Below are 13,901 nucleotides of genomic sequence, written 5' to 3'. Positions count from 1 at the left end.
TTGTCAACATAAAAAGCTCTGCATTGTGTGGCTAAAACTCCCTTTGTCTCCAAGCAAGAGCTTGAAACAATGGAAACAGGAGAGGACTTGCCCAGAGCAGAGACCACAGACAAAGCTGCACTGTGGGAACATCTCCATGGCATTGGATGGATCCAAACAGCTCCTTTCACACAACCACAGAATTCCCAGAATTCACAGAATCACAGAATGACCAGGTTGGAAGAGATGCTCAAGATCATGGAGTCCAACCCAGCCCCAACCCCTCACCCAAACCCTGGCACCCAGTGCCACATCCAGGCTTTGTTAAACACACCCAGGGATGGGGACTCCACCACCTCCCTGGGCAGCCATTCCAGAACTTTATCACTCTTTCTGTAAAACACTTTTCTCTGCTATCCACCCTGTATTTCCCTTGGTGCAGCTCGAGGCTGTGTGCTCTGGTTGTGTCAGTGCTGCTGCAGACAGAGCCCAGCCCCAGCTGAGCACAGGCACCTTTCAGGAGCTGTGAGAGTGATGGGGGCAGCCCTGAGTCTCCTTTTCTCCAGGCTGAGCACCCCCAGCTCCCTCAGGGGTTCCTCACAGGGTTTGTGTTCCCAGCCCCTCTGGATGTGCTCAGTGTCCCAAGGTCCTTTTTGTGTCACTGCGCCAAATCCTGGGTTTGGTGTCCCTGGGAGTCACTTGAGCTCCCCCAGGAGATTCTTCTGTCCCTCAAGCTCCCCAGCGTATGTTTTTGTCCCTGGGCCAAACTCATTGCACCAAATTCTGTTTTGGTGTCCCTGGAAGTCCCTCAAGCTCTCACAGAGACTTTTCGTGTCCCTGGGCCAAACTCCCTACACCAAATCCTGGGTTTGGTGTCCCTGGAAGTCCCTCAAGCTCTCTCCAGGAGATTTCTGTGTCCCTCAAGTCCCTCCAGGAGATTGTTTTGTCCCTGGGCCAAAGCCAGTGCACCAAATCCATGGTTTGTTGTCCCTGGGAATCTCTCAAGCTCTCCCAGCAGGTCCCTGTGTCCCTGGGCCAAACACTCTGCACCAAGTCCCGGGTTTGGTGTCCTTGGAAGTCCCTCAAGCTCCCTAAGAAGATTCCTGTGTCCCTGGGCCAAACTCACTGCACTAAATCCATGCTTTGGTGTCCCCAGGAGTCCCCCAAGTTGTTCTAGGAGATTCTTTTGTCCCTGGGCCAAACACTCTCCACCAAATCCCGGGTTTGGTGTCCCCGGGAGTCACCCAAGCTCTCCCAGCAGATTTTTTGTGTCCCATTTTGTGTCCTGCTCTGCAGGAGCAGCTCCAGCGCAGCTCCCAGGAGGGGCAGGGATGTTGAGCATCCTGCTGCTGCTGCTGCTGCTGCTCTGGGGGCAGTGCCTGGGGAGCACAGAGTGGTTTCCTCACCATTGCTCAGCAAGGCAGCATCCAGAGCAGCATCCCCAGCACCCCTCCAGCCTCAGCGCTGCAGATCCAGCCTGGAATTCCAGCTCCCAGTCTGCCTCTGCACCTCTCCCCGCGCAGCTCCCAGAAATGCTGTGCAGGGAAAAGGAAAAGGAAAATGAAAGGGGAAAATAAAGCCCTGATGTTGGAGAACGTGGCTCCTTTTTTTTTTCCCTCTTGTCCCTGGAATTGTGATTGGAAATAATTGGAAGTGTCACTGGAAGTAATCAGAAGTGACAGTCCCTGGGCTACGAGGCTTTTGCTTCAAGTCTAACGATCCCCCCGCAAAACAAAACCTAAATTTAAACAATGAAGTCATAAAGTGATTTGCCTTCAAGGTTGAAAACCCTGCAATATTTTTTTTTTTTAATAAAAAAAAAAGAAGAAGTGCCTGGCTCTGGTTCAGTTCAATATTCCAGGCTGCCTGAGTGAGATGAAAGCACAAACACACACAAAAGGCACCCTGTGATTTCTGGCCCTACCTGGCCAATAAAAGTCCAAATCTCTTATTAAACATTGATGTGACCTTTGAAATTCTGTCACATCTGCAAGGAAAACCACAGCCTGAGTAATCTGTGACACTCATCAGCAACCATCTCAAATATCCCAAATGCTGGAAAACCACCTAATTCCAATATTTTGTTGAAGCACAAAGAGAGTGGAATGGAGTAATTCTCTTTTTTGTTTTACATTTCTGTAAAACATTTCATTTTGTTTTACATTTCCCTAACAGTCCATCCAGGCGCTCAGGGAAAGAATCTGTTCACAATACACACCGTGCATTTGTTAAAATCTCATTTTCCTTTTTTCATCAGCAGCGTGAAGCAATTCAGAGCCGCTTTCTGTGAGGTTTTTCTGAGAGCACAGCAGCACTTCACACTGCCAGTGGAGCTCCTCAGTGATAAAAATGGGTTAGAAATGTAAAATAGTTGATAAACAGTGGTAAAATAGTTGATAATTGTTAAGAATATGTTGTTAGTTTGGTTATTGTTAAAAGGGGAGTTATAAGAGATACGGTACCAGGAGTGTGGTCCCGTTTTTAACATCAGCACAGTGGTACCAAAAAATCCATTAATAGGTGATAAATATCAGAAATTTTTTAGAACATAAAGCCAAGTCCCTCCAGGTGGCAGGTGAAGGATTCAGCTGTTTGTAAACGATCTGCACATCCCTGCTGTGCCCACAACTGGGGATGGGTCAGGAGGAAAACGCCTTTCAATTAAAATGTGAATAAGTCTGATGCGTTCCAAGTGCTCCAGCACCACCAGCAGCGTGCACCCACCTGTGTGTGAGTTTCTCCCTGTCTCAAATGCGCTTTAAATGTTCTCTGTGCAACGTGGAGCGAACAAAAAGGGAATAAAATCTCTCTCTCTCTCAGAGTGACCAAGCCGTGGTCATCCCTTGCCTCTAACCCTGCACGCTCCATTTCAGCGCAGCCTCCCCGCTGCCAGGCAGCGCCACAAACCCAGCCCGATCCTCGGTGACCTTTTCCCTCAGCTGCGGGCACAAACCTGAGCTCCAACCTTTCCACCCAGCCAGGGCTCAGCCTGGTTCTCTGTGGGAGCCCAGAGCATCCCTCTGTCTGTCCTGAGCAGCCCAGACCCTGCCAGGGGGCTCAGAGACCCTGGCACAGAGCCCAGGATGCCCCTGTGGGTTTGGTTACAACCCATGGAGCAAACTACAAACCTTAGATGAAGATCTGCAAGCCATGACAAATTAACTAGAATGATAGTGAAGTTATCACAAGGTGAAAAAGCAGATTTTGGGGTTTTTAGAATAGGGGTTCAGGGCCAAGATGGAAGAATTTGGGCATGTCCTGCATTTCTCCTTCTTCTTCTTTGCTGTAATGGTGGCATTTTTGGGTTGGTTTAGAGCAGAAGCTCAGTGTCTAATACAGCTGAAATCCTGGGTGTGGGAACCCAGCACATCCCTCTGTCTGTCCTGAGCAGCCCAGACCCTGCCAGGGGCTCAGAGACCCTGGCACAGAGCCCAGGATGCCCCTGTGGGTTTGGTTACGACCCGTGGAGCAAATTACCAACCTTAGATGAAGATGTGCAAGCCATGACAAATTAACTAGAATGATAGTGAATTTATCACAAGGTGAAAAAGATTTTGGGGTTTTTAGAATGGGGGTTCAGGGCCAAGATGGAAGAATTTGGGCATGTCCAGCCTTTCTCCTCCTTGTTCTTGGCCTCCATCTCCTGCTGTGATGTCGGCACTTTTAGATGGGTTTAAGGTAGAAGCTCACTGTCTAACATAGGTGAAATCCTGGGTGTGGGAACCCAGAACATCCCTATGTCCAAGACCCTGCCAGGGGGCTCAGAGACCCTGGAACAGAGCCCAGAACACCTGTGGGTTTGATTCTGAGCAAATTACCAACCTTAGATGAAGATCAGCAAGGCACAACAGTTTAGACAGAGTAATAACGAAGTTATCACGGGGTAAAAAAGTAGATTTTGGGGTTTTTAGAATGGGGGTTCAGGAGGCAAGATGGAGGAATCTGGACGTGTCCAACCTTTCTCGTTCTTCTTCTTGGCCTCCATCTTCTGCTGTGATGGTGGCACTTTTGGATTGGTTTAGAGCAGAAGCTCACTGTCTAACATAGGTGATAGGTATTGGGAAGTGATTGTAAACATTGTACAGGTAGTTTTTAGTATAAAGAGATAACACTGCCCTGGGGGCAGGCAGAGTGCCTGGAACTGTCCTGCTGGATGGACCTCGTCAGGGCAGGAGAAAGAATTTTATAGATAAGGAACAATAAACAACTTTGAGACAGAGAAATGAAGAGCTCTGACTCCCTCTTCAAGCACCGGGCTGGGAAAAGAGACTTTCTAACACATCTCAGGGTCACTCTGACAAGCAAGAGATCCCGACAGTTTTCCTGCCACAAAAAACCCAAAAAAACCCCAAACCTGGCAGCTCCAGAGAGGACAGAGAGGCTGTGATGGGTATTGATCATTGTGTCAGCAATCCTGACACCCTGGGGCTGGGGCTGGGAAGTTCTCAGTTAAATATTTCCCTTTTTTCAGCTGCAAACCTGCTGAGTCCCCTGCAAACCCTGTGTTTGCCTGGAGGAGAACAGGGCTGCTGGTTGTGATCCTGAGGATGAACACCAGGATCTCTCCCTGCCAGTTGTGCAGGGGCATTTCTGGGCAGAAACTGGCACTGCTCCCACACAAAATATCCTTCTGAAGTGGGCAAGGGCCCCCCCAAAACCAAACCACTAATTCTGCATGGAGGAGACAAAGCCAGGGTGGGTACAAAAGCAAAACACCATTTATTTTTCATGGGAAATTCAGAAAAGTTGCCTTCCCTCTGCCTCTACTTCCCATAAAAATGAATTTTTCTCCACAAATTTGGCTGCTTTTCCTCTCTCTGGCAGGTTAGTCTTTTCTCCCTTTTCCTCCTCGTGTAAAATGTCCTGTCTGGATTAAAAAAAAAAAAAACCCTCTCCAAAATAAAGTTTGTTTGGTGTTAGATGTTAAAAATCCCAACTATTTCATACAAAACAAAGCAGCACTAGAGGAAAACAGACAATTCATCATCAAGTGTCTCGACAGCAAATATTTGATGCAAACCATCCCTGGCTTTGGAAGAACTGGAGCGTCCCAGAGAAGATTTAACCCTGATATTCTGCAGAGAACAACTCAGTTACATCTGGCTCCTTTTAATTCCCTCTCCTTCATTCCCTTTCCTCAGGTATTCCCAGAGCTGTGCTCTAATAAAAACTTGGAATTAAATCCAATTTTCAATCCTCTAACGATCTGAACATCTTACAGTTGATGTTTTGTTGCCTGCTCTTGGAATTTGAGAGAATTATGATCAATCCCACGAAGCTGTCCTGGGGAGAACAGTCCTTTTTAAAAAGTTAAATACACCACCAAATTCCCTGCATTCCTTCAGGAGCCAGCGACAAAGGGGAAGTGAAATCAAGACAAAATCACACACAAAACTCCTTTTCCCACTTGCAGGTTGGTTTGCCTTTTTTAAACCATTCCTGAGCCAAAATTTGTGCTAAATGTTAGGAAAAAAGTGAGGCAAAGCTCTTGTACCACTAACCTGCAACACCATGGAACAGTCAAAAACAAGAGAAGGAGCAAAGAAAACAAAAATATGGAATATATTTGTTATTTTCCAGTTATCACTGAGAAATTCTGGAAATATCTGGAAGATCAGCAGAAATAGAGGCCCCTAAACTTTGTTTTTGAAAAGAATACAATGTCCTTTGCTTTCTGCTACTTCTGGGAAATCAGCAGGAATAAAAGTCCACAAGGTTTGTTTTAAGGAACCTGAAAATTATCCTTTGGTTTCTGGGAAATAAAAATCCATACAGTTTGTTTTAAGCACCCTGAAATCTGTCTCCTTTGGTTTTTAGGAAATAAAGGCTCCTAGGCTTTGTTTTAAGGAACCTGAAATCTGTCTCCTTCGTTTTTTGGGAAAGAAAGGTCCACAAGCTTTGTTTAAAGCAACCTGCAAACCCTCCTTCGGTTTGTGGGAAATACAAATCCGTACAATTTGTTTTAAGGAAGCTGAAATCTGTCTCCTTTGGTTTTAGGGAAATAAAAGTTCATAAACTTTGTTTTAAGGAACCCGCAAATGCTCCTTTGATTTTTTGGGAAATAAAGATTCATAGGCTTTGTTTTAAGCACCCTGAAATCTGTCTCCTTTAGATTTTTGGGAAATAAAGGTCCACAAGGTTTGTTTTAAGGAACCTGAAAATGGTTTCCTTTGTTTTTTGGAAAATAAAGGTCCACAAGGTTTGTTTTAATGAACCTGAAAATGGTTTTTCCTTTGGTTTATGGGAAATAAAGGTTCATAAACTTTGTTTTAAGGAACGTGCAAACTCTCCTTTGATTTTTTGGGAAATAAAATGCTTTGTTTTAAGCGCCCTGGAATCTGTCCTCTTTGGTTTCCACCACTCCTAAGCAGCAGCACCCACCAAATTCCCAATTCTCGGTGAGAGCGGGGGCACTTCTTGAAAAACCAAATGTCCCAGTGGGTTGTGCTGTGTAGGAGGGCTTGGGGAGCAGGAACAGAGGGGTTTGGGCAGCAGGAACAGAGGGGTTTGGGGGGCAGGAACAGAGGGGTTTGGGGGGCAGGAACAGAAGGGTTTGGGGGGCAGGAACAGAGGGGTTTGGGGAGCAGGAACAGAGGGGTTTGGGGAGCAAAAACAGAGGGGTTTGGGGAACAGGAACAGAGGGGTTTGGGGAGCAGGAACAGAAGGGTTTGGGGGGCAGGAACAGAAGGGTTTGGGGGGCAGGAACAGAGGGGTTTGGGGAGCAGGAACAGAGGGGTTTGGGGAACAGGAACAGAGGGGTTTGGAGGGCAGGAACAGAGGGGTTTGGGGGACAGGAACAGAGGGGTTTGGGGAGCAGGAACAGAGGGGTTTGGAGACAGGAACAGAGGGGTTTGGGGGGCAGGAACAGAGGGGTTTGGGGGGCAGGGACAGAGGGGTTTGGGGAGCAGGAACAGAGGGGTTTGGGGGACAGGAACAGAGGGGTTTGGGGAGCAGGAACAGAGGGGTTTGGGGAACAGGAACAGAGGGGTTTGGAGGGCAGGAACAGAGGGGTTTGGGGGACAGGAACAGAGGGGTTTGGGGAGCAGGAACAGAGGGGTTTGGAGACAGGAACAGAGGGGTTTGGGGGGCAGGAACAGAGGGGTTTGGGGGGCAGGGACAGAGGGGTTTGGGGAGCAGGAACAGAGGGGTTTGGAGGGCAGGAACAGAGGGGTTTGGAGGGCAGGAACAGAGGGGTTTGGGGAGCAGGAACAGAGGGGTTTGGGGGACAGGAACAGAGGGGTTTGGGGAGCGGGAACAGAGGGGTTTGGGGAGTGGGAACAGAGGGGTTTGAGGAGCAGGATGCCAAGGCTGGGGGTTGCTGTTGGCTGTGCTCTACCAGCAGGAACAGGAGGGTTTGGGGAGGAGGATTCCAAGGCGAGCACCCCACAAGTTGTCTTTGCTCTCACAGCAGGGACAGGAGGGCTTGGGGAGCAGGAACGGGAAGGTTTGGGAGAAAGGATGCCGAGGTCAGGGCACACTGTGCTCTCAGAGCAGGAACAGGGGAGTTTGGGGAGCAGGAACGGGAGGGTTTGGGGGAAAGGATGCCGAGGTCAGGGCACACTGTGCTCTCAGAGCAGAACAGGAGGGTTTGGGGAGGAGGATTCCAAGGCCAGGATACCCCACATGTTGGCTGTGCTTTCACAGCAGGGACAGGGGGATTTGGGGGGCAGGATGGCAGGGCCAGGACACACTGTGCTCTCAGAGCAGGAACGGGAGGGTTTGGGGAGCAGAAACAGAGGGTTTTGGGGACCAGGATGCCAAGGCCAGGGATTTGCTGTGTTCTCCCAGTAGGAACAGGAGGGTTTGGGGAGCAGGATGGCAGCGCCAGGGCACACTGTGCTCTCCCAGCAGGAATGGGAGGATTTAGAGGGCAGGACGCCAAGGCCAGCACCCACAGGCTGGCTGTGCTCTCCCAGCAGGAACAGGGGGGTTTGGGGAGCAGGAATGGGAAGGTTCAGGGAACAGGAACAGGAGGGTTTGGGGAGCAGGATGCCAAGGGCGGGACACCTCACATGTTGGCTGTGCTCTCATAGCGGAACAGGAGGGTTTGGGGAGCAGGATGCCAAGGGTGGTGCACTCTGTGCTCTCACAGCAGGAATGGGAGGATCTGGGGAGCAGGAACAGGGGGATTTAGGGAGCAGGATGCCAAGGGCAGGGGTTCCTGTTGGCCGTGCTCTCCCAGCAGGAATGGGAGGGTTTGGGGAGCAGGATGCCAAGGCCAGGACACACTGTGCTCTCATAGCAGAACAGGAGGGTTTTGGGGAGCAGGATGCCAAGGGCAGGGGTTCCTGTTGGCTGTGCTCTCCCATCAGGAACAGGGAGGTTTGGGGAGCAGGATGCCAAGGGCAGGGTTGGCTATTCTTTCACAGCAGGAACAGGGGGGTTTGGGGAGCAGGATCAGGAGGGTTTTGGGGAGCAGGATGCCAAGGGCAGGACACACTGTGCTCTCATAGCAGAACAGGAGGGTTTTGGGGAGCAGGATGCCAAGGGCAGGGGTTCCTGTTGGCTGTGCTCTCCCAGCAGGAGCTGGAGCCTTTCCCAGCAGAGCACAGCCCCAGGCAGCCCCAGCTCTGCATCAGCTCGCATTTCCCAGCTACCAGCCGTGGATACCTGGGCAAATGCCGGCTGTCAGAGGCAATTCCTCATGCCAGCAGGCCCTGCCAGGAGCTGCTCCAGATCCTTTTTGGCTGAGCAGAGAGACAGGAGGAGCTGGGGCTCAGCACGGCGGGGTCAGAGCCCTGGGATGGCGCTGAAAGAGATCCCTGAGCTCAGCGTGTGCAGGGCAGAGCTGAGCTGAGCTGAGCTGCTCTGCAGGGACCCTCACCCTCAGCAGCCCCCCAGAGTGACCCCCAGCTCCCACAGGGCTCCCACAGAGTCACTGGTGTTGGGAAAATCCATCCACAAACACGAGAGGTTGGTGCCCAAAAAGGAGACAGAGCAGTCCTTTATTCCAATCAAGGCAGAGGCCATGGGGCATCCCCTGGGGTCTCTCCAATTTTTGGAGGATGCAGCCTCCTTTTTATCCCGATTTCCAGCCACATTTCCCTTCTCTCTTTCCCCATTTCTGAGGGACTTGAGAGGTTCAGACTTCCCAGAACACCTGATCCCAAAGATTCCCCTCTAATGTATAACCCTGCCTTTTAATTTTTAATTCTTACAGAATTTAGGGGTTTTTCCTCCCCATTGTTCCTTTCATCTTTCAATGTCTAATTTCATTCATCAGCAAACCTAAAGTTCATTTGTAAAAGCAGATCTCTTTTCCCATTCACCACTCAGTGGAATCCTCCCCATTGTTTCTTTTATCTCCCAGTGCTGGTTTTATCTCCCACAGCTTGTTTGGAAAGACAAATCCCCCGTTCCTCTCACTGGTGAAGTGCTGCCTTACTGCCCTGGGGTGGGTGACCCCCAGCAGTGCTGGAAGTGTCAGTGCCCAGCAGCATGGCAGAGCTGGGTGAGGGCTTGGGGTTGGCACAGCTCCTGCAGGGCAGAGCACTCACGGCCAAGGAGAAAGCAGGAAAAGCTCATGGAACCTGTGGCAGAGCGCAGGGAGCCAGTGACAGGGCTAGGCATACAAATAATCACCCCTCCAAGCTGTTCTGATCACAAGCAAATCATCTTTTTCCTTCATCGTTTCCTTCACTGTCAATCATTAAAAACATTCATGTGTCTCAGACATCTTTTATGGAAAATCTTTTCCTTAGGATTTTTCCTCCTGAGAAGCTGGGAGGCCTCAGGAACAAAATGCAAACAATGGTTATCTGCTGCTGTGGAATGCAACAGGTGCATCTGGGATTGGTCTCATGTGGTTGCTTCTAATTAATGGCCAATCACAGTCACCTGGCTCGGACAGAGTCTGAGCCACAAACCTTTGTTATCATTCTTTCTTTTTCTATCCTTAGCCAGCCTTCTGATGGAATCCTTTCTTCTATTTTTTTAGCATAGTTTTAATATAATATATATCATAAAATAATAAATCAACCTTCTGAAACATGGAGTCAGATCCTCGTATCTTCCCTCAACCTGAGATCCCTGTGAACACAGTCACACTCATTATTGACTTGGAGTGGGGGAAAGGCAGAGATTTCCCACCCCATAAAATTTAAACTGCTTCAGGAACACATTTCAATGAAAGAACTGGCTAATTCTTTATTGGGTGAAAAATGCAACATCCTATCACGAACTTTTTCCACCCTGGAATGAAGAACCACTTGAAAATTCTGCTTTTCGAGGGTGCAGTGGCACAAAGGGAGTTGGTGGCACCTGATTCTCACTGCTCAGCTGGTCACAATCATGCAGAACCCACAGGGCCACCTTCCCCTCCTCACATCCCCTGGCAAAGTGAGCTCTTGTCCGCACTCAGCCCAGCCTTTCATCTTGTCCTGTTTTAATAAAGTCTCCTTCAAGCAGCTCGGCCCCTGTTTCCTGTCTCCTCACACAGCTGCTCGTGTGCCCCAGAGAGGTAAACAGTGGAAAAGGCAAGACTTGTGGACATTAGCCACGTTTTGGGGATGTTTAATGATGAAAACGCAAACCTTCCTCTCCAGGCTTCTCGAAAAACTGGGTTTTTCCACATTAGTCTTCACTTTATCAGAAAAAACAAAAAACAAAAAACAAAAACCACAAAAACCCAAAGTAGCAAGATATCCCTGGCAGTTTTGTAGATTTTTACTGCAGAGAATCCAGGTTTTAGCCAGCAAATCAGACTCCCCAGCCTCCCTGTGTTCAGGAGGATCCAGGAACAGGGAACCACAACATCTCCTTCCTTTTCCCTGGGCTTGCTTCTAATATTGGTGAACGAAGCTGGACAAGGAGCAGAAAGAGCAAGTCCTGAGCTGGCAGGGCAGGTAAAGCTCAGGTGAAGTTCAGTGCCCACTGCAGGGCCAGGAAACAAAAAATTCCAGGTTTTGCTCTGAGTTTTGAGGACAATTCTCCCCTCACCAGTGCTTGGAGAGGAGAGGCTGAGAAAGCTGATTCCAGGTGAGGGCAAAGTGTGTTTTGTTGGGCATTCCTGTGCTCCTGTCATGGTGGAGATGCTGAGGACACATTGAAAATTTAAATTCTCCATTCCAGGAAGGCTTTCTGACAACCAAGACAATTGATAAAGCTACTTGTGTTTTATAGACAAAAGCAGCAAAGGTGAGTTGTTGTTATATCACAGACAAACCCACATTTTCTGCAGCAACAATTTGTTCTTTCCTTTCCAAACCTCCCACAAACGGGAACATTCAGCAGCTGAATGGGATCACAGATTGAAATGCCCATTGTTTCCATCAGCAAGGTGAGCAACCCACACTTCTGTATCCCAAATTTCCACGGAGCCACTTCCTGAAGGGCTGAGCCCTCTCCCAAGCACTCCCCATCACAGAGAGGCACAAATGGGCAGATGTGCAGGGCACAAAGCGCTGCCTGCAGTGCCCACATCCATCAGCACAGAGAAAACAGAGAAAACCTTAAATTCCTGCAGAGAAAACCTCGGAGCCCTACAGAGAAAACCTTGGAGCCCCACAAGGAAAAACCTCAGAGCCCCACAGAGAAAAACCTCAGAGCCCCACAGAGAAAAACCTCAGAGACCCACAGAGAAAAACCTCAGAGCCCCACAGAGAAAAACCTCAGAGACCCACAGAGGAAAAACCTCAGAGACCCACAGAGAAAACCTTAAAGCCCCACAGAGGAAAACTTCAGAGCCCTACAGAGGAAAAATCTCAGAGCCCTACAGGGAAAATCTTGGAGCCCTACAAGGAAAAACCTCAGAGCCCCACAGAGGAAAACTTCAGAGACCCACAGAGAAAAACCTTAAAGCCCTACAGAGAAAACCTTAAAGCCCCACAGAGGAAAAACCCCAGAGCCCTACAGGGAAAATCTTGGAGCCCTACAAGGAAAAACCTCAGAGCCCCACAGAGGAAAACTTCAGAGCCCCACAGAGAAAACCTTAAAGCCCTACAGAGAAAACCTTAAAGCCCCACAGAGGAAAAACCCCAGAGCCCTACAGGGAAAATCTTGGAGCCCCACAGGGAAAAATCTTCAGAGCCCCACAGAGGAAAACTTCAGAACCCCACAGAGAAAACCTCCCCAATCCCCAGGGTCACTTCTCCATTCATCAGCAGCTGCACAAATGTTGAATTTGACCACCAAACCTCCCTCCCCAGCCCACATCCCACACCTGGGAGCCCCAAACTGGGCTTTGCCCACCACGATCCTTTAGTGCTGTTCAGAAATGCCATTTCTGCCCTCGGCCCCTCCCAGGCAGGCAGAGCCAGCCCCTCGGTCACACCTGTGCCAGGTGCAGCACGCACAGCTCCTGCAAGGGGCAGGCAGTGCCCAGGCAGTGCCCGGGCAGGGCTGGCGCTGTCAGCAGCGCGGGGTGAGCAGGAGGGAGGCACAGGAGCCCCTCAGTTGGGCTGCCAACTCTCTTCCCTCCAGCTTCCCTTCACTCTCCTTCTCCTCCTTCCTCTTTTTCCATTCTCTCCTCCTCACCAGATCTGCCTCTCTCTCTTTTCTCTCCCCCTTTTCTCTCCCTCCTTCCCCCTTCTCTCATCCCTTTCTCCCCCTGCTGCACTCCAGCACATCTGTTTCCAATCTCAGCCGCCCCTTGCAGACAATAACTCCTTTTTCTTTTCAACATCTGAACGCTCAGTGCCCAACAATTCCACACAGTTGCACAAATTTGACACTCTGCCTGAAACAAAGACATTTTATTCAACCTTGTTTTGCCCAAGAGCTGCAAGCCTTTCTCTCCTTTATCCCTGAAAAGCGCTGCTCTCTTCAAACAACAAACACAAATGAGCCTGTTTGAGCAGCACTTTTTAAAATTAATCTGGATTAATCAGGGATCTCTGGCTGTCAACCTGCTCATAAAGTGACCAGAAAAGGATCAGAACTCCAACACCACTGAAAATTACAGTTTTACACAAAAGTTTCGTCCTTACAAACCCCTTTTCTCCGACTCGCCAGCGACAAATTTCAGACACACACAGGGCAGGCTGGTGGAAGTTTGATTAAATAAAAAGCAAACAACACCAAAAAAAGCCAACCTACCTAAGAAGAGGATTGGAAATGCAGACATTCCGTCTCCCAGCACGAGGGACTTGTCCTCCCTTTTTCTTCCTCTCTCCCAAGGACGGCAGGCAGACCTGCAGAGCGTTCACAGGAACGCCTCTGGAATGCACCGAGTGTAATTGCATCCATGTGCCAGAAAAATCACCAACTTCACTCTTTCTTCCCTCCTGCTATCCACCCCCTGCTCCATCTTCCATCCAGATCCAGCCTGATGGATTTTTTTTTTTTTTTTTTTTTTTTTTTGAGGGCTGCAAATTCAAGGCCCTGGGAGTTTCTGGGGGAGAAGCAGCACGGAGAGGACTTCACATCCACGGCAGCACAGAACAATTTTGCCTGTCTGGAGAGGAGAGAGGCAGGGGGGGAAACACTGAGCTCAATGTTCACCACATGGCTGCCTCCCACTGGAGCCCCTCCCTGCCATCAGCTGGGATTAATAGTGAAGACCAGTCATGTGGGTGAGGTAGATTTCCAGCAAGAGTACAGACATTTAACAGGGAAAACAAGAGGGTTTCTCCAGTGGCAAAACAGTTAAGTTTGGAGGCAGCAAAAAAAAAAAAAAAAAAAAAAAAATCCAGCATGGAAAAAAAAATCAGATTCGACACTCAGGGGTTGGAGGGAGACTCTTGGAAAAAGCTCCTCAGGAGGACAAACACACTTCCCTGGATTCGTTAGCTTTGGGCTCTTTTCTGCACTGGAAATGGGAGATTTCAGGCTTGCTGAACACTCTCTCTGCCTGCTGCGTGGTTTTCTTTTTGTGTTTTTAGGAGGGAAAGAAATCCCCTAAAAACTGATTTAATTCCACGTCGTAGCCGCGCTTCGCCGATGAGGGCAAAGCTCAATCAGGCAGAAATTGGTGGCTACGGGGT

The 13,901-nt window shown here is 49.4% G+C and overlaps 1 protein-coding gene across 1 annotated transcript in view; it reads right to left on the bottom strand.

Annotated features, from left to right (window-relative positions):
- CLMP (CXADR like membrane protein) overlaps positions 1-13,158 on the bottom strand; it is a 60,527-nt gene extending 47,369 nt beyond the window's left edge. The window contains exon 1 of the mRNA XM_058041311.1: positions 13,015-13,158. Coding sequence (XP_057897294.1) covers positions 13,015-13,042 — 28 coding nt within the window. The 5' untranslated portion in view covers positions 13,043-13,158. The remainder of the gene's footprint in view (positions 1-13,014) is intronic.
- Between the last annotated feature and the right edge of the window lie 743 nt (positions 13,159-13,901).

Source organism: Melospiza georgiana, chromosome 27 (genome assembly GCF_028018845.1).
Source record: "Melospiza georgiana isolate bMelGeo1 chromosome 27, bMelGeo1.pri, whole genome shotgun sequence".
Taxonomy (NCBI): domain Eukaryota; kingdom Metazoa; phylum Chordata; class Aves; order Passeriformes; family Passerellidae; genus Melospiza; species Melospiza georgiana.
Note: the sequence above shows the minus strand (reverse complement) of the source record. Positions and strands in the feature narration are given on the sequence as shown.